Below are 18419 nucleotides of genomic sequence, written 5' to 3'. Positions count from 1 at the left end.
GTAGCCTTAGACATGCTCACTAAGCTAGAGATTATCAAGCCCTTAATCAAATGATGAAAGCACATCAAGCATAGATGATGAGCGCTGAAAAGCGCGTATTTAAACCCTTTAAGCTTAGGCATTCTAGTACCTTTATCTATCTTACTTTACCATTTTAGATTGAATTCGTATTATTTCCTTTTTCAGGCACTTATCCCGAAAATAAGCTAACTCAGCCAAATAAGAGCTTAATTGAAGCAATTCTGGGATTAAACAAAGAAATGAGCAAAGTGAAGAAAGAAGGAAGCAAACGAAGCTAAAGGTGGCAAGCAGCAAAGTTCGATCGATCAAAGTTCAAGGTTCGATCGATCGAACAATGATCGATCTCAGCAATTCAAGATAGATCCAAGCCTTGACCCAAAAGCATAAAGTTCCAAAAGTTCGATCGATCCAATACCATCCTTCGATCGATCGAACACTTTTATCCTTATTCAAATGATTGATCCTATCCACAGCTGTACCACCCACTAACCACTTTTGTCCTTTTTCCCATAAATATCTCCCATAAATATCTCGGATTTGTCTTTTTCCAAAAAGTTCAGCCAGTTGGATCGATCCAGCCTAAGTTCGATCGATCTCACTTACTTTCGATCGATCCAAGTTCAAGGTTCGATCGATCGAATTTTTTCCAGTACGAAAAAGTTAAAATTCCATCTCATTGAAAGTTGTCCTTTATCCAATCATTAGGGAATATTGTGTGCATGACCCCAGCTCATTTTGGGTGTCATTTTGACCTACCTATATAAGGATAAGGATTGCTTTTTACAAGGGGAGCCAACATTTATTTTCATATCATCTCTTGGAAAGCAAGCTTAGAGGAGGAGGAGGCTAGAGACACCATTGGAGTTCTTCATCAACAAGGAGTAAATTTCAACCATGGAATTAGCCCTTGAGGGTTGGAGCATCATCACCATGAGTGGCTAGACATCCTCTTGGGGCAAGAGTTAGCCCCAAGCATGCTTTCGATATCTTAATCTTGTGTATTATTGAGGGATTAGTGTTGTAATTGATGTTTTGACACTTTGATATATATAGATCTTGTTTATTCAATAATTTATGTGGTTTAATGCTTCTAATTGATCATTTCATTCTATCCATATGTCTATGTATGCTAGAATAGATGTTCATGTGCTTGTCTCTAGATTTTGTGTTATTGATGCATGTCTATGTGTATTGATGCTATAGATTTGGAGATTGTCAAAACATAGTGCTTAAAGGAATGCTCTTGTGATTCTCCTGATGGTTCATGCTTATACCTTGATGGATTGTGCCTTTCCCCTAGTTTGTTTTCATGCTAGTAGTGCAGATGTAGTGTAGTTGTAGTGTAGTGTTAAATGGGAGGACAATCTATGCTTGTTGTTTGATGATCCAAGCTTTTGAATGCAAGTAGCATATGTTTCTATCCTTGTTTTGTATTTGGATTGTGAGCTTAATGAAAGGATTAATGACTTGTTTTGATTTATTGTGCCTTTCACATGTTGTTTAGACAATATATGCTCCATTGCTTAGATATATTGTGCCTTTCACATGATGTTTAGACAATACATGCTTAACTAGTCATCCTTGCTTGTTGAATCAACCAAACACACACACACCAATATTGCAACACACCATTTTCCCTCGTTAATCACTTGTCAATGATATAGAAATGCATCACTTGGTGGTGATCTCTAAACCCCAAGATCTCTCTCTTTCTTACTTACTCTTAATTGCATTTCTTCTGCTATCATTTAGCTTCATCTAGTTGCTCTTTAATCAACCAACCAACTAATTGTTTGATCACTCGACCTACTAGCCCTAATTGTGATTCCACGACATTGCTCGATCCTCACAGTCCCTTGGGACGATCCTTACTCGCCCTAGCTATATTTTTAGTGAAAGGTAGTAGTGGCTTCTATAAATGTAAAACTCTTGGCCCTCGCCTAAATGCACATTCATCAGGCTTGACGGTGGTGCGGCACAACACCGGCCAGTTTTTGGCGCCGTTGCCGGGGAATTGTTGATTAGATTTGGCAACGTCGGATTTGTGGAATTGATTAGGATTAGTACTCTTTTGATCGTGTCTTTACTTTATTTTTATTTTTCTTTTTGGTTAGTTATTGTATTGATTACTTAACTAGGTGCATTGTTGGAGAGTAAACAAGCAAATGAGCCATTGAGCATTCAATTCAAGCAAGCAAAGAAAGCAAAAAGATAAAAATTGTAAAGTTACTAAGCTAAGCTTTAAAATTTGGAGTTGAAGTGCTAAAGAACCTTTGTGAGACTTTCTTTACTCAATCCCTTAGTTAAATCATCGGCCCGCGTGGAGGCTTATTTTTTATTGTCTTGCATCATTGTTGTTAAAGTATGGGAGTATGAATTAAATGTTTGTGAAAGAAGTCTAATTGCATTGTTGTGAAGGCATAGTGTTTGTCATTCTTTGTGTTTGTTGTGTTTTGCATTGTGCATGCATGGACGTTGTTCATTGAGACCAACTCTTGTCCCTCTTGATTCGCATCTTGAATCTATCGTTAGAAATCCTAGGGGAAGAGGAAGTTCAAATAGAGCCAATCTTTCAATGGATGAGCATAATGATAATCATGTTGAGGACATTGGTCACATAAACCAACAAGGTATCCTTCATCCCAATGTGCACAATGAGAACATACAAGTACCATTAGGCATACCTAGGCCATTCATTCACCAACCACCACAACAATAAGGCCAAGTTCCATATGGAATGCCAAGGCCAATGTATGCCCCCCAACCTCCCATCAACAATCAAGGAATTCAAAACCAAGGTGTTCATGTTGCACCTCAAGTAGCTAATCCACCTCTTGCTTTAAGAGACCATTATGTGCCTAATGAGTATAATGCACCTACCTGCATCCAATTGCCTCTATTTAGAGCACATCGTTATGAAATTAAGCCACAAACCATTCAAATGCTTCCTAACTATCATGGACTTCTAAGTGAAGAACCTTACAAGCATTTGGATGAGTTTCTTGAAGTATGTTCCACCGTAAAATATTCGGACATACCGGAAGAGGTTTTAAGACTCAAACTTTTTCCATTCACCTTAAAAGATAAGGCAAAGTATTGGTTTAACAATCTTAGGCCTTTTTCAATCACTTCTTGGGCAGAAATACAACAAGAGTTCTTGAAGAAGTACTATCCAGTTTCTAAGACCAATGCTATGAGAACCTCAATTCAAGAATTTTCACATGGGGATAGAGAAACGTTTCATGAGGCATGGGAACGCTTCAATGAATTGCTAAGGAAGTGTCCACATCATGACATGCCCAAATGAAAATTAGTTCAATACTTCTTTGAAAGCTTATCGGACAACTATAAGGGTATGGTTGATTCTTCCATGGGTGGCTCATACATTGATAGGCATGAAGATGACGTGTGACGTCTCTATGAGAGCATGAGTGAAAATTCTTTACATAGAACACTATCATCCAAGAATGGTAGAAATTCACAAGGTAGGAAGAGTGTTGGCTTACATCAAGTTGACCATTCAAATAAAATAGCCGCCGAAATGAAGTCTTTATCTCAAAGGTTTGATCAATTTTTGATTAACCAAAACTCGGCGAACCAAATATCTTCCTTCCCTAACCATTCTCATCGCGCATCAAATGAAACATGTTGACTTGTTCTAGTGTTCTTCATTTTACTTCTCATTGTCCTCACGGACAAGTGCAAAGTGAACCTAATGAACAAGTCAATGCGGTTTTTGTGAACCAAGGGAACAATCCTTATGGTACTCATTATAATCCAAGTTGGAGGAATCATCCGAATTTCTCTTGAAAAAACCAAGGAGAGGAGTCAAACCCTTCCCAATGCGGTTTTCAAGGGAAGTACATTCCACCTCCACTTCAAAACCAAGGATTCCAAGGTTATAGACCCTATCAATCACAAGGGAATCAATTTGCTAATTCTCATTTTCCTAACCAATCTTATTCCCAAGGTAATACTAGAAGTCCCGCCTTTGAAGAGAAAGTTTTGAATGCTTTGGGCACTTTAGAGGCTAACACTCAATTGTTTCATTCTTACTCTCAATCTATTACGAAGCTAGAAACCAAAGTAGGGCAAATAACAAGCACTCTCAATGCGAGAGAGAAGGGAAAGATGCCTATAAATGCCCCACCTAAGCAACAATATGCTGTGGAAACACATTCCTCGTCGAAAGGCCACACCATTGAACATGTTAATGCAGTGACTACCTTGCGGAGTGGTAGGATTGTGGATAATCAAGTTGGAATGTCCAACGAAAAGTGTGAATCGGTACAACCTCAAGTTGTCACCCGTCCCGTTTCACATCCCATTCCTCCTTCATTGCATCTACATAACCTTGTAAATAAGAAAGTCTTGAAAGATGTGTTTAAAAAAGAAGTTTTGAAAAATGATGTTGAAAAGGTTTTATTGAAAAATCATTTGAAAACTTCTTGTGTTAAAGAGAGTTCAAAAGAGAATTTTGAAAAAGTGTTTGAACCAAAGGTTCCATTTCCGGATGCCTTAAAAGGATCCATTTCAAAAGAAAACCAAAAGGCAAAAACCAATGAAATCATGGAAATATTTAGGCAAGTGAAAGTTAATCTTCCACTATTAGATGCAATCAAGCAAATTCCGGCTTATGCCAAATTCTTGAAAGACTTGTGCACCCAAAAGCGGAAGAACAAGAGCCGAGCACCAAGAAAAGTGGTTTTAACCGAGCAAGTAAGCTCAATTTTGCAACATAACACTCTTCCAAAGTTTAAGGACCCCAGTTCACTCACTACATCATGCATTATTGGTGATCATATCATTAATCGGGCGCTTCTTGACTTAAGAGCAAGTGTTAACCTTCTTCCATACTCGGTTTATATCAAATTGGGCTTAGGTAAATTGAAACCAACGTCAGTAGTTTTGCAACTTGCCGACCGATCCATTAAGAAGCCTAGGGGTATAATTGAGGATGTTTTGATAAAGATTGACAAATTCTTCTTCCCGGTTGATTTCGTTGTCATAGACACGGAACCGGTTCCTAATCCTAAGAGTCAAATTCCCGTTATCCTTGGCCGTCCTTTCTTGGCAACCGCTAATGCCAACATCAATTGTAGGACGGGGATAATAAAGATCTCATTTGGTCACATAAAGGTGAAGTTGAATATCTTTAATCCCACACCCAATTCATTTGACAAATATGAAGAAGAAGTTAATGTTGTAGATGAATGTCATGATCTTTAATGTCAAGGAAATGAGCTTTTGTATAAAACCAAAACTTCCAAAGGATCATCTTCAACCTTTCATTCTAAAAGTCTTATTCCAAACTCTTGCTTTGAAATGGCATGGAAGCCCAAAGGTTATAATTGCATAGACAAGGGACCAAAGATTTCTTTTGAGCTTAATCCAACAAGTTCTTCAAAGAACCATTTGTTGGGAGGAGTTCAAAGCATCTATCACCCCAACAAGGAGGGGACGCATTATAAGATCTTTGATCCGGGCTAAAAGAGCCCAATGTCTTGCTAGAGACGTTAAAGACTAGCAAAAGCATTCGTAGGGTGTCAAAACCCTATTCCTCCCCCATTTCTATCTTTGATTTCATTTCTTGCGAAGTCTAAATACTTGTTTTTGGTTCATATGCATTTCAAGGAACTTTGGGGAGGACTGCATAAGCTTTCATGTCATTATTGAGCATTCTGCATAGTTCGATCAATCGAACTCCATTCTGCATCCAACACTTAGAAAATTTTTCGACCTGCAAAAACCTGCATCCAAATCACCTCTCCGTCCCATCGTTCGAACCAACTCCAAGATCAATCAAGAGACCTTTGATCAATCCAACTTCGAAGTTCGATCGATCTCATGACTCAACACTTAGAAAAATTTTGAGCCTGCATCAACCTGCATATTTCAGCTCTCTGTCTGATCGTTCGAAACATTCCAAGATCGATCTGAAAGTTCTTCGATCGATCCAACTTCCCAATTCGATCGATCTCATGTTCCAACACTTAGCCAATTTTCTGAGCCAAAAACCTGCATATTTTTGCTTTCTGTCTGATCGATCGAACTCTTGTATCGATCGATCTCAGTCTTCATTTCATTATTTTAACTCTGTTTTGACTTTTCAAATTTCCAAAAAATTCAAAAATATTTGCATTTGCATATTCATTTTATTTTATTATATTTTATTTTATTTTTCAAAAAGTTTTCAAAAATCCCAAAATATCTTAATTAATTTTTAATTATTAGTGTTTATTCAAAAAAAAACTTTGAAGAGAGTTTATCAAAATTCGATCGATCACAGTTAAGTTCAATCGATCGAACTCTGTCTGGAATGTTTTTAAAAATAGAACCGAGGGTTTGCACGATCGATTGCAAAGATCGATCTTACTCACCCTCATCCTCAAAACCCTAACCTCTCTTCGTCGCCATCACTGTCCAACCACTTCACCATCTCCAGCGAAGCTTTTCGGCGAGTTTCCAAGCTTCACATCTCTCTCTCATCTCGGATTCCATCTTTCCTTCTTTGCATCCATTTCTCTCACTTGTTCAAGTTAAGAACCGAGATTCACTTTGAGATTTGATGTTCGATTTGATGGTTCAATGATTTGCATATTCGATTTAGGTTGCTTAGATGGATGAATCCGCCATTGATGAGCCTTCGAAGCATTATATATATATGTGTATATGCGTGTGTATGTTTTGTAGATATTTTGAGATTTGTTTAGATTTGTTGGAGTATGGGCCTCGATTTGTGATGGATTTGTTGATTTGTTGTGTTGTTTAGCCCACGAACATGATCGTGTGGGCCCCATGCTTCCAAGGTCACAGATCTGTGACCTTTGAGTTTTCAGCGTCGCACAGTTTGATCGATCGAACTTGTATCTCAGATCGATCTTGAGAGATCGATCGAACTCATGTCTCCAATCGATCGAAGTAGTGAGATCGATCTCACTTACTTTCGATCGATCCAACTTTTGTGATCGATCTCACTCCTTTTTATGATCGATAGAACTTCACAGATCTCACACATACACTTCATTCATCATATCTTATGTTCATGCTATCATATCTATGCCCAATGCCTGTGATATTCCACATTGGATGTATTTCATACTTACATTGTTTAGCATGTTTCATATTCTACCACTTGCATAGATTCATTTCATATTTGTTTTGTCTATTTTACTTGACATACATGATTCTATTTCGTGCTTTTAAATTTCTTATTATGGCACTAACTCCCATTGCAAGTTTTTCTTTTTCTTTTTGCAGGCCATGGTAAAGAGGAAGACCGTTGCCAACAGGCAACACGGGCACACCTGACATACTAGGCCACGGCCAGAGGAGCCAGCAGAGCCCTCTTATGCACAGCGGGAGCCAGCACAGGCTACCCCGCCTCAGTCACCATCTCATGAGCCTGAGGATGACCACATACCATCCACTTCTGCAGCTCATCCTGCTTTCACTCCATCACCATCTCCACCGCAGACTGGAGCTGAGCATTTATATATACCACCTCAGCCAGCTCATCTGCGGCGTGATAGACCCACGCCTCGATATGCGCATATGACACTCCACCATGAGTCAGAGTTTGACACGGCCTTCTTCTCTCGATCGGTGCCGACTCGATCCGCCTACTAGGATATTATTCAGAGGGGCCTGGCTGCTATTCTTACCCCCGTTATAGAGCCGGTCTACCTACGGCTGGTTCGATTGTTCGCCGCATACCACAGCCGAGATGGTCACTTCTATCGATGGCTATCCGATCACCATTATAGTGGACACTTTAGCCCGCTCTTACCGCTATCAACACAGATGTCCCCCAGAGCTTCAGGACACATATCTGAGGCTATTCAGGCCTTCATATGCCAACATGGCAGTTTTCCTCATAGGTCACCATGCCAGTGGCGAGACTTTCGCCACCCGGACATTCTTTCCTGACGACCTATGGTTTACTGATTCCGTTCTTTACCGGAATATATACATGGCGGGGCACAAGATTCAGAGGATGGGCGATTATCTGACAGCCCTTTACTCTTTCTACACCAGGCACTGGGTGTCCTTTCCCGCGCTCATCTGGAGCGTGATAAGGAAGCTGTATGACGAGTACATCAGCAAGGAGATGCCCGGACGGGCTAAGTCTCTTCCTTTCAACCACTTCATCACCCAGATCCTCATCGACCAGCGCTACCCTATCCATCCTCTGGAGCACCCCGAGACAGGTTCCTGTCACTACCTCAAGAAGGACTGGAACAAGACCTACCACTCCCTTATTACCAGGTTACAGGACCACGCAGTACTGGCTGCAGCAGAGTTGGAGCTGGAGGAGGCACAGGTACAGGCCCAGGCCTAGGCACAAGCAGAGGCACCAGCAGAGGCAGTAGTAGCACATCCCGCAGTGGACTACGCACCAGTCGATCCAGCTACCGAGCGTTTAGACATAGACTTAGAGCGCCCTGCAGACGATGCAGAGCAGGACTCTTTAACCAGGTCGCCCATTCATCAGCAGGAGCAGACTCAGGGACTTTCTTCTGATTCATCTATGCCTAAGACTCCAGATATGACCCCCAACTTTAGAGTACGTCTGCAGACGCTTGAGGATGCTGTTGTTTCCATCCGAGCTGACCTCATAGCCCACAGAGCTGACTTTGCTGCCTTCCGCACGGATGTCGCGACCATGTTCAAAAATTTATCCAGAGACATCCGCGGAGCCAGACCTGCTTGTCCTACCTCATCCTTCTGAACTCCCAGTCTTTCTATCTTATGATCCCTTTCTCCTTTTGATACTTTACTATTGTCACTGTATTCTTTTTACAGCCGGTCTGTCGGCTTTGATATTTTTGTTGTACCTGCACTTTATCCATTTTATATATGTCTATTTTTGCTATGGATGTCATATGATTGTGTTCTCATATCTGTATGTTTGACTCCATCAGGTGCATCACAGTGACTTCAGTGAGAGAGTGCTACCCAATTTCTAGGACCACCCTTATACCTCTCTCATTTCTTTATCTGTTTATCCCATTTACACTTGCATGTCCATTGTGCACTGATTATCCCATTTTGTTATCTGATAAGTTTATTTAAGTGCCAATTTTCAGGACCACAGTTCATCCCAAGTTTGGGGGGGGGGGGGGGCAATGCCACCCACTTCGGATACTTCAGTCCCGATCATTCTTGCTTAGTTGCACTGGTATACTCTTTCCTTTGTTCTCTTTGTACATTGAGGACATTGTGCTATTTAGGTTTGGGGAGGGGGGATGGTACTATACAGTGTTAGTTTTAAATTCAAATTTTGAGCATGACTTGTGTATTTGAGGGATATTTCTATGGTCCATATCTAGCTATGATTTTGATCTTTTGAGGACTATATTGCTTAAAATTTAAAAATTGCTTGACTTGAGAGTCCAATACTCCTTGTATGCCTTATGAATGCCATTTAGGAGTAAATTTTTTGAAAAATTGATATCATGCTTGCACTTGTGGTCCACATCATCTTGATTTTGTGATTGTTTTGAGATTCACTCTAGTCTTCTACACTAGCACCAGCGCACACTAGCATTTATTTGTGGGGTACATGCTTTGTTGATTATTGAATTGGTTATATCCCAATTGAGCTAATAGTGCATTAAAAGCTTTCATTCTTGATAAAGGTGGATAACAACCCCTTTTAAATAAGTAGCCGGGATTCTAGTCTCATCAAGCACTGAACTTCTCGCGCCGAAAGGTGGAAGGCCCAAATTCTAGGTTAATAATTGAATTAAAAAAAAAAAAAAAAGCAATAAAAAAAGTGAGGACTTCTCCTAAAAGGCGAGAAGTAGGAAATGATTAGATGGTTGTTGTCTTGATTTGTAGCCTAGTTGATTTGAGCTTGTAAGTCCGTAGGGGTATTTGAATGCCTAATGCCCTAAAGCCGTCTGGTTTGGGAGTCATTGACCTAACGCTCGACCTCATGAATCGGTAGAAAGCTTAATAGATCAACACATTGCACTATACTTCCATCTTTGATCCTCAATAATAAAAAAAATAATAATAATCGAGTGAAAAAAATAAGCGCACCTAGAACAATAAACTTTAATAAAAGGTTCACTTTTTGTCTTGATGATCGGTACTAGATTTGTGTACTAGTTTGAGGGTAAAGATGTGATTAATTCTTTAATTGGCTTAGTTAGCAACACATTTGATGCCGGTTCACTCAAAAGGATTGTAGAGTTGTTTTGATTTGCATGATCATTTTCTTGATGTGTGGAGGACCATACTTGCTTGCTTGATGTTGAAATTTTGAGAGATTGCTTGGAAATGTTTGAAAAATTGCATACTTGAGGTAGTTTTCTCCCAATGCTTGTTTGTAATATTGGTGCCTCTTTTGAAAGAATGAGCTTAATGTTTATGGGTACTATTTCTGGAAACCCTCACGAGACTTCACTCTTCCACTAGGGGTAACCTAGGGGTTTAAAAGGCTTGTTGCATGTGCTAAGTGCAATCGTGTTCCCTACGAAAGTGGTGTTATCCATTTATTGTTTTCTAGTTCATACTTGTATAGTTGTTTATTTCATTCTTTTACTTTTTAGTTCATTGTTAGGGACTAGCAATATTTAAGTTTGGGGGTGTGATGAGCGCTGAAAAGTGCGTATTTAAATCCCTTAAGCTTAGGCATTCTAGTACCTTTATCTATCTTACTTTACCATTTTAGATTGATTTCGTATTATTTCCTTTTTCAGGCACTTATCGCGAAAATAAGCTAACTCAGCCAAATAAGAGCTTAATTGAAGAAATTCTAGAATTAAACAAAGAAAGGAGCAAAGTGGAGAAAGAAGGAAGCAAATGAAGCCAAAGGTGACAATCAGCAAAGTTCGATCGATCCAAGTTCAAGGTTCGATCGATCGAATAATGATCGATCTCAGCACTTCAAGATAGATCCAAGCCTTGACCCAAAAGCATAAAGTTCCAAAAGTTCAATCGATCCAACACCATCCTTCGATCTATCAAACACTTTTGTCCTTATTCAAATGATTGATCCTATCCACAGCCGTACCACCCACTAACCACTTTTGTCCTTTTCCCATAAATATCTCCCATAAATATCTCGGATTTGTCTTTTTCCAAAAAACTTAGCCAGTTGGATCGATCCAGCCTAAGTTCGATCGATCTCACTTACTTTCGATCGATCCAAGTTCAAGGTTCGATCAATCGAACTTCCTCCAGTGCGAAAAAGTTAAAATTCCATCTCATTGAAAGTTGTCCTTTATCCAATCATTAGGGAATATTGTGTGCACGACCCCAGCTCATTTTGGGTGTCATTTTGACCTACCTATATAAGGATAAGGATTGCTTTTTACAAAGGGAGCCAACATTTATTTTCATATCATCTCTTGGAAAGCAAGCTTAGAGGAGGAGGAGGCTAGAGACACCATTAGAGTTCTTCATCAACAAGGAGCAGATTTCAACCATGGAATTAGCCCTTGAGGGTTAGAGCATCATCACCATGAGTAGCTAGACATCCTCTTGGGGCTAGAGTTAGCCCCAAGCATGCTTTCTATATCTTAATCTTGTGTATTATTAAGAGATTAGTGTTGTAATTGATGTTTTGACACTTTGATATATATAGATCTTGTTTATTCTATGATTTATGTTGTTTAATGCTTCCAATTGATCATTTCATTCTATCCATATGTCTATGTATGCTAGAATAGATGTTCATGTGCTTGTCTCTAGATTTTGTGTTATTGATGCATGTCTATGTGTATTGATGCTATAAATTTGGAGATTGTCAAAACATAGTACTTAAAGGAATGCTCTTGTGATTCTCTTGGTGGTTCATGCTTATACCTTGATTGTGCCTCTCCCCTAATTTATTTTCATGCTAGTAGTGTAGATGTAGTGTAGTCGTAGTGTAGTGTTAAATGGGAGGACAATCTATGCTTGTTGTTTGATGATCCAAGCTTTTGAATGCAAGTAGCATATGTCTCTATCCTTGTGTTGTATTTGGATTGTGAGCTTAATGAAAGGATTAATGACTTGTTTTGATTTATTGTGTCTTTCATATGTTGTTTAGACAATATATGCTCCATTGCTTAGATATATTGTGCCATTCACATGATATTTAGACAATACATGCTTAACTAGTCATCCTTGCTTGTTGAATCAACCAAACACACACACACCAATATTGCAACACACCATTTGCCCTCATTAATCACTTGTCAATGATATAGAAATGCATCGCTTAGTGGTGATCTCTAAACCCCAAGATCTCTCTCTTTCTTACTTACTCTTAATTGCATTTCTTCTGCTATCATTTAGCTTCATCTAGTTGCTCTTTAATCAACCAACCAACCAATTGTTTGATCACTCGACCTACTAGCCCTAATTGTGATTCCACGACATTGCTCGATCCTCACAGTCTCTTGGGACGATCTCTACTTGCCCTAGCTATAATTTTAGTGAAAGGTAGTAGTGGCTTCTATAAATGTCAAACTCTTGGCCCTCGCCTAAATGCACACTCATCAAGCTTGATGGTGGTACGGCATGACACCAGCCAATAGACCATCAAAGAAAGGACCTAAGCCATGGACTATCAAAGTTCTCCAACAACATGCCATTAAAACCATTTCATAATCTCATTTCCATTGTCACTATAAAAATGCAAGCCATACAATCATGAGAAAATATGATCTAAGACAAGATAATAGATTCAACATAATCATTTATAAGAATTTAGGTTCATTACATCAAGTGTAAACTCTAGATTATGAAATAACCACATATACACATCATTTGCCCCAAAATAAACAAAACTAGAACATGCTTACTAGAGAGGGCTTCATCACCTCCCTAGATAGGGAGTTAGTTACCCATGGATGCAAGGGAGGAAGTAGAAGAAGTGGTCTCACCCTCCATTTTCGCACCTAGGAGCTCCAAGACACACAAACCCTCTAAACTCACAATATTTCTCTATCTAAAACTTGCAAAAATGTGAGATATCTTTTTCTTGCAACCATACATGCCTTATATCCATTAAGATAGCCTCCTAACTACCCTTAATTTTGTGGCCTCTCAACCCTAGAAGATTAGAGAACCACCCATTGGGTCAAAGGGGATAAGATGAGCTAAATCATGGAGTGGGTGAGCAACTCTCTACAGATTGGCGGGCGCCCGTGGCTTTGTCGAAGAATCTAGTCATTTAGGCGGGCGCCCGTGGTGCCTCGGCCTCACTAGATTTTTCTCTTGAACTTCTCTAGGCGCAGACTGTTGACGCAATTCTTCTTCCTAGAACTTTGTGCATAGAGCGTCATGAGTTCCATGGATCACTTGGCTTGGCCAACATGACGGTCCCCAGCAACGAAGTACTTTGATCTTCAAAAACTTATCAAAGCGTCACTTTTAACTTCCTTTAGGGAACCAACCTGAAAATAGACAAAAGTATGCAAATAAAGCTAATATATACAGCATAATCAACTAATGGACTTAATTAATGCAAATAAGGGTGCTTGAATATGCAATATTCGGCACTTATCAGAGAGTATGCAAAGCGGACAATATCTACATAAAGCGGGGCGAGTTGTTACAAATGGTATCAAAGTCATCCCTAATTCAAAAAAAAATGGGGAGGTGTGCACTATCCTATAAGGAACAAGAGCCCAACAAGGACGCTGGTCCCAAAAAGGGGGTGATTGTGACATTCCACATCGCCTGGGAAGATTATTTGTTGGCAGTTATATCTGTGGACTCCTTCTAACTGTGTAGATACATTTTGAGGAAAATCGTGAGCACAGGGAGAAGAGTGTGCAAAGCAGACAATATCTACAAGAGCTGAGGTAGGTTGTGGCATGGGCCCACTCTCTGTTCCAACTGAATTAAAATAATGTTTTAAATTATTCTAATGAATATAAAATTAAAAATAGGGGAAATATTTATAATATTTCAAAAAATTAGAATATTATATTTTAGAATAATGTACTTAATTATGTGAAAATACTTAACTTTATGTGAGATTTAGATGGCGTTGCTTTTATTAATAGAATTATTGGTTGAAGAGTTGATTTTATTTAATGTTATTATTGGTGTTTTATGTTTTATGTTGAAATACTTAATTTTAAGTCAGATTTGACGTTAATTTTATGGATTTGTTTTAGATTAATGGAGTTATTGGTTGAAGAGTTGATTTTATTTAATGTTATTGTGGATGTTCTATGTATGTTATGCCCTAAATTTAAACATGGGACTAGAGTTTTCTATTTTTAAATTTGAGGGTGTGATAGTTCGATATCATAGCCTAGGCTTAAGAGTTACCTGAAAAAATGATATTAAGGATAGAAGTAGGTGATATGAGGATAGAACTTAAGTGATAGCTAGGTCATTGGGTATGATACGTATTCATTATCTACTTTCCTGCCATACTCTTTAAGTAATATTAATAATAATATCATTTCTTCCTGAAAATAGGATCTATAGAGCTAGTAAAGGCAAATGACATGGTAGGTATGTCGGTCGCCGGTCGTGAGTTGGTTAGTTAGAGGAAACACTTGAAATGTCGAATCCTGATGCAGGACAAGATTTTAAGTCTACTCTTACTAAAGAGATGAGAGATTGTGGGTTGTTAATTGTAGGAAACTAGTTCCTCTTCGTGAGTAGATGATCATGGTATATTTATTTGTTCAAACCTATTTCCGGGTGAATGAGAAATTGTGTCCCAAAGTGAGATAATTGAAAAGCTTAAAATGAAACAAATGAGTAATTGGAAAGGTGTTACAAGGGAAACTTGTCCCTCATTGGATCTAGATGGAGAAGTGAACATGTATTTATGGGTTGCGTGTTTAGCCCTACCTAATAGTTTAACCTTTTAGGTCTGATCGCGAACCACCTGGCCCGTTACAATTGGTATCAGAGTTAGACCCATTTCTTGATCCAGTGTCACGCTAAATTCCCGGTTTGGAGGTGTCCGAGTATGCCACCCCGAGTAAGCAAGGCAGCCCGGCGGCAACGAGGGCGTTGCAAGTTCAGGTGGGGGAGAGTTATAAGGGAAACTTGTCTCACATCGGATCCGGATATATATGGGTTAGGTGTTAGGTGAAAAGGTATATATGGATTAGGTGTTAGCCCCACCTAATAGCTTAGACTTTTGGATTGAATCGTGAAGCACCTGGTATATATGGTGGGGAAGTGAAAAGGTATATATGGGTTAGGTATTAGCCCCACCTAATAACTTAGACTTTTGGATTGGATCGCGAAGCACCTGGCCGTTACAAAAAGCTTATCCCACATTGGAATCTAATGAAATTTTTTATGTCTATTTATATAGAAGTGTGGGAAAGGAAGCTCACAACCAAAATGTTGTGGTGGGATGGACTTAGTTTTGGTTGGGCTTGACCTAATTGAACAACACGCACCACCGCCTCTCGTTTGGTACTCTCTGTGGAGAGTGGGCATGGACTTTCAGTAAGATTTAACTTTTTACTGATGGAAACGTCCAACACCATGCGGGGTGTAAATTTGTCTCAAGGATATAGTATATTATTTAGTTACTTTAATTTGCATGCTCAATTAAATATTCTAAGTGAAATATTTAATTAATAGTTAGTTGGTTTGTTCATAGTCTCATAAGCATATTAGGGTGATTTCTATTTAATCTTAAATGCCATATGAAGCATATATTTTTCAATATTGAATTTACTAGTGCTATAGATCCATTTGATTATGAGAAGTGGGTTGAGATTATAGAGAAGTGCTTTGAGATTATTTTGCATTTGGTAGCATCAAATTTGTGCTTTAGGTTTGGGATTGGAAGAAATATCCCAAATCCAAACCACGGATTTGGTGCTTTCAAACATATAATTGAAAACACTTTGATAGTTGTGTTTAGTGTTCACTGTCATTTTTTATTACACTTGGATTGGAACCTAAACCGTGTGTTATACCTTATCTACCTTATCTATTGCAATTCCACTTAGAAACACTTGATAGCATGTGTCATGCTCGTCCTATTAGGATTGATAGTGTTAATTGTTATTGTTAATTTGTTGAAACGATGGAAGAAAATTCAACCCAAGGCCAAGTCTGTAGGATCACTCTCTCCACCCAATTTTTAGCAAGAGGCAATGGCAGCTTATCCCAAAGAGTAGGTTCTCCAAAGTGCTCAATTTCATAGATTTAGCAATCCTCCACTTCTTTTCCCAGTAAATTATTCAAGAGTCTGTTTCTTGCTAGCCAACATTACAAAAATAATCACTAAAAACTGCTCTCCTCTTTCAGAGTGTAAGGTCAAGAGTTCTAGTCTCTTGAAGAGAGGATTATGGGAATTATTGTGAGGAGAGAATATTTCATAAATAAAAGAGAACATTAATTAATCCCTTATAAGGTTGAGGCAAGAAATAAATACAGATTTAAAAACACTTCAATTACTTCATAAACCACCAATTACCAATTAACTACAAATACCAAAAACAGATCTTGTAATTACCATCAATTTTTATGTACTCGCCATATTTCTTTTATATTCAATCATCACAGGGCTGGGATGCTAGTTATGAATTTATCGCACTACACAGCTCGCAGATCACAGGTAGGTAGATGATATTCCTGATACTAAAAAAAAAATTTGCTTCCATGAAATATCATCCAAGTAATATACAATTTTTTTTGCCTCAGGTCATTTGTTGTATACAAGATGAGTAACAGAATATTCGCAACCTGGGAAGTAAGCACAAAGAAAACTATTACAGTTACATATGACAAAGTGACTACTTTATGAAAATTTCTCATCCTGCAATAAGATCTCGTAAATATCCGTCCTCAGGTTTAGTTCTTTATCCCGCATCACTTCTTGGAGATCTGACAACTCTTTCGCAGTTAGGACTGAGTTCAGCTTGAGGAATCCATCAAGCCATAACTTTTTCGACCTGGGAAACACATTGAACATAACTTGGTAAGCCCGGAAAAAGAATACCAAAATACACAACTGTACAAGCCAACCCGTATAACCTACTGGCAACAATTCTCCACCATGAGCAACATTCCGTAGTTCTGTGTCTCCACATTTTAAGTTAACAATTAGGAAAATATTAGCACATAGCTTTAAGCTGAGACTGCAGCCGCCAACGTAATAGTACTCTCTCCAGACTCGAGCATTATAAATGGAGTTGCAAAGCTTCTAGCATTATCAACTAATTCACATTTAATAGAACTAAAGGAGAGAGGCTACGAGTGATATTCAGCCAGCTTTTATCAACTAACTCAGTTGAATACTAAATCTAAATAAATTAAGTACTCATTCAATTAAATGCATTTTATAACACCATAGATACCACTTCAAAGAATGTCATTAAAAAGGAGTAAAATTTTAAGTGAGATATATCACTCATCATTGAACAGTTAACATTTGTAAATTCAAAAGTTTTAAAAATATCTCAATTTATGATTGGAACTTAAAATTTCAAATCTTAAAATTTCCGGTGCTCAATATTTATAATTTTATCAAACTGCACAAAATGAATAAGCTTTTCTTTTTTCTTTTTCTTTTTTAATAAATAAGATTGTATTAAAAAGCGTTCAAAAGGGGAACGCATCCCTCAAAAACTACACAAAGCCAAATAGGGCCTCTAAAAATCAACTATCTCCCGTAAGGATTTACAATTTCTCCCTAGAACCCTACAAAAAAGAGTGCTAATAATTGAGGAACTTCAGCGCACCAATGGGGAGTCTCCTTTCCTTCAAAAGATTTCCTATTTTTTTCTAGCCATAAACGCCACTAGACGCACAAAGGCGTAACCGTCCAAAAATCATGAGCTTGAGGCCCCCAGTATACAACCTCTCCAAGCCTCAACCAAGCCTCTGGAAGAGCTGGGCATAACCCACTGAACCGCAAACAGACCCAACATCAAAACCCAGCAATCCCACCCCACTGGCAATGCAAAAGATGGTGGTCAACTCTTTCCTCATATCTCTTGCACATGCTGCAACAATTGACCACAATCTCTCTCCTCCTCTTTAGATTATCCTGGATCAAGACCTTCCCCAACACAGATGTCCATGCAAAGGAGGCCACCTTGAGGCCTTAGAACGACAAATAGCCTTCAACAAGAACGGAACCCCTGGAACATTCGTAAGACACCTATAGAATGACCGAAACTCCAAACAACCCTGGGAAGAGAGAACCAGACCACAAAGTCAGGAACTCCACTCACAATCTCATGGCAATACGACTACTCCAAAAAACCAATGGCGTCCTCAATCTCACAATCCTGAAAATGCCTCGAAAAACGCACATCTCAGGACGTTCTCCCGCTATCGAGCCGATAGCAGTCAACCACCAAGTTAAAACAGAATTGATTAAAAAAAAAAAAAAAAAAAAAAGAAAAAAAAAAAAGGGGTCACCATGTAGGCAAATATGGGATATTGTCCTGCTTTGCTTA

The 18419-nt window shown here is 38.7% G+C and overlaps 1 protein-coding gene and 1 pseudogene across 1 annotated transcript in view; both read right to left on the bottom strand.

Annotated features, from left to right (window-relative positions):
* Nucleotides 1-3219: 3219 nt before the first annotated feature.
* LOC132287420 (small nucleolar RNA R71) lies at nucleotides 3220-3318 on the bottom strand (annotated as a pseudogene).
* A 13270-nt stretch (nucleotides 3319-16588) lies between these two features.
* LOC132283914 (uncharacterized) overlaps nucleotides 16589-18419 on the bottom strand; it is a 52512-nt gene continuing 50681 nt past the window's right edge. The window contains exon 10 of the mRNA XM_059785954.1: nucleotides 16589-16907. Within this exon, the coding sequence (XP_059641937.1) occupies nucleotides 16754-16907 (154 nt within the window). The 3' untranslated portion in view covers nucleotides 16589-16753. The remainder of the gene's footprint in view (nucleotides 16908-18419) is intronic.

This window comes from Cornus florida, unplaced genomic scaffold, assembly GCF_030987335.1.
Source record: "Cornus florida cultivar Cherokee Brave unplaced genomic scaffold, ASM3098733v1 CherokeeBrave_3.0.0_Hap2_Chr11, whole genome shotgun sequence".
NCBI classification, from domain to species: Eukaryota; Viridiplantae; Streptophyta; class Magnoliopsida; order Cornales; family Cornaceae; genus Cornus; species Cornus florida.
Note: the sequence above shows the minus strand (reverse complement) of the source record. Positions and strands in the feature narration are given on the sequence as shown.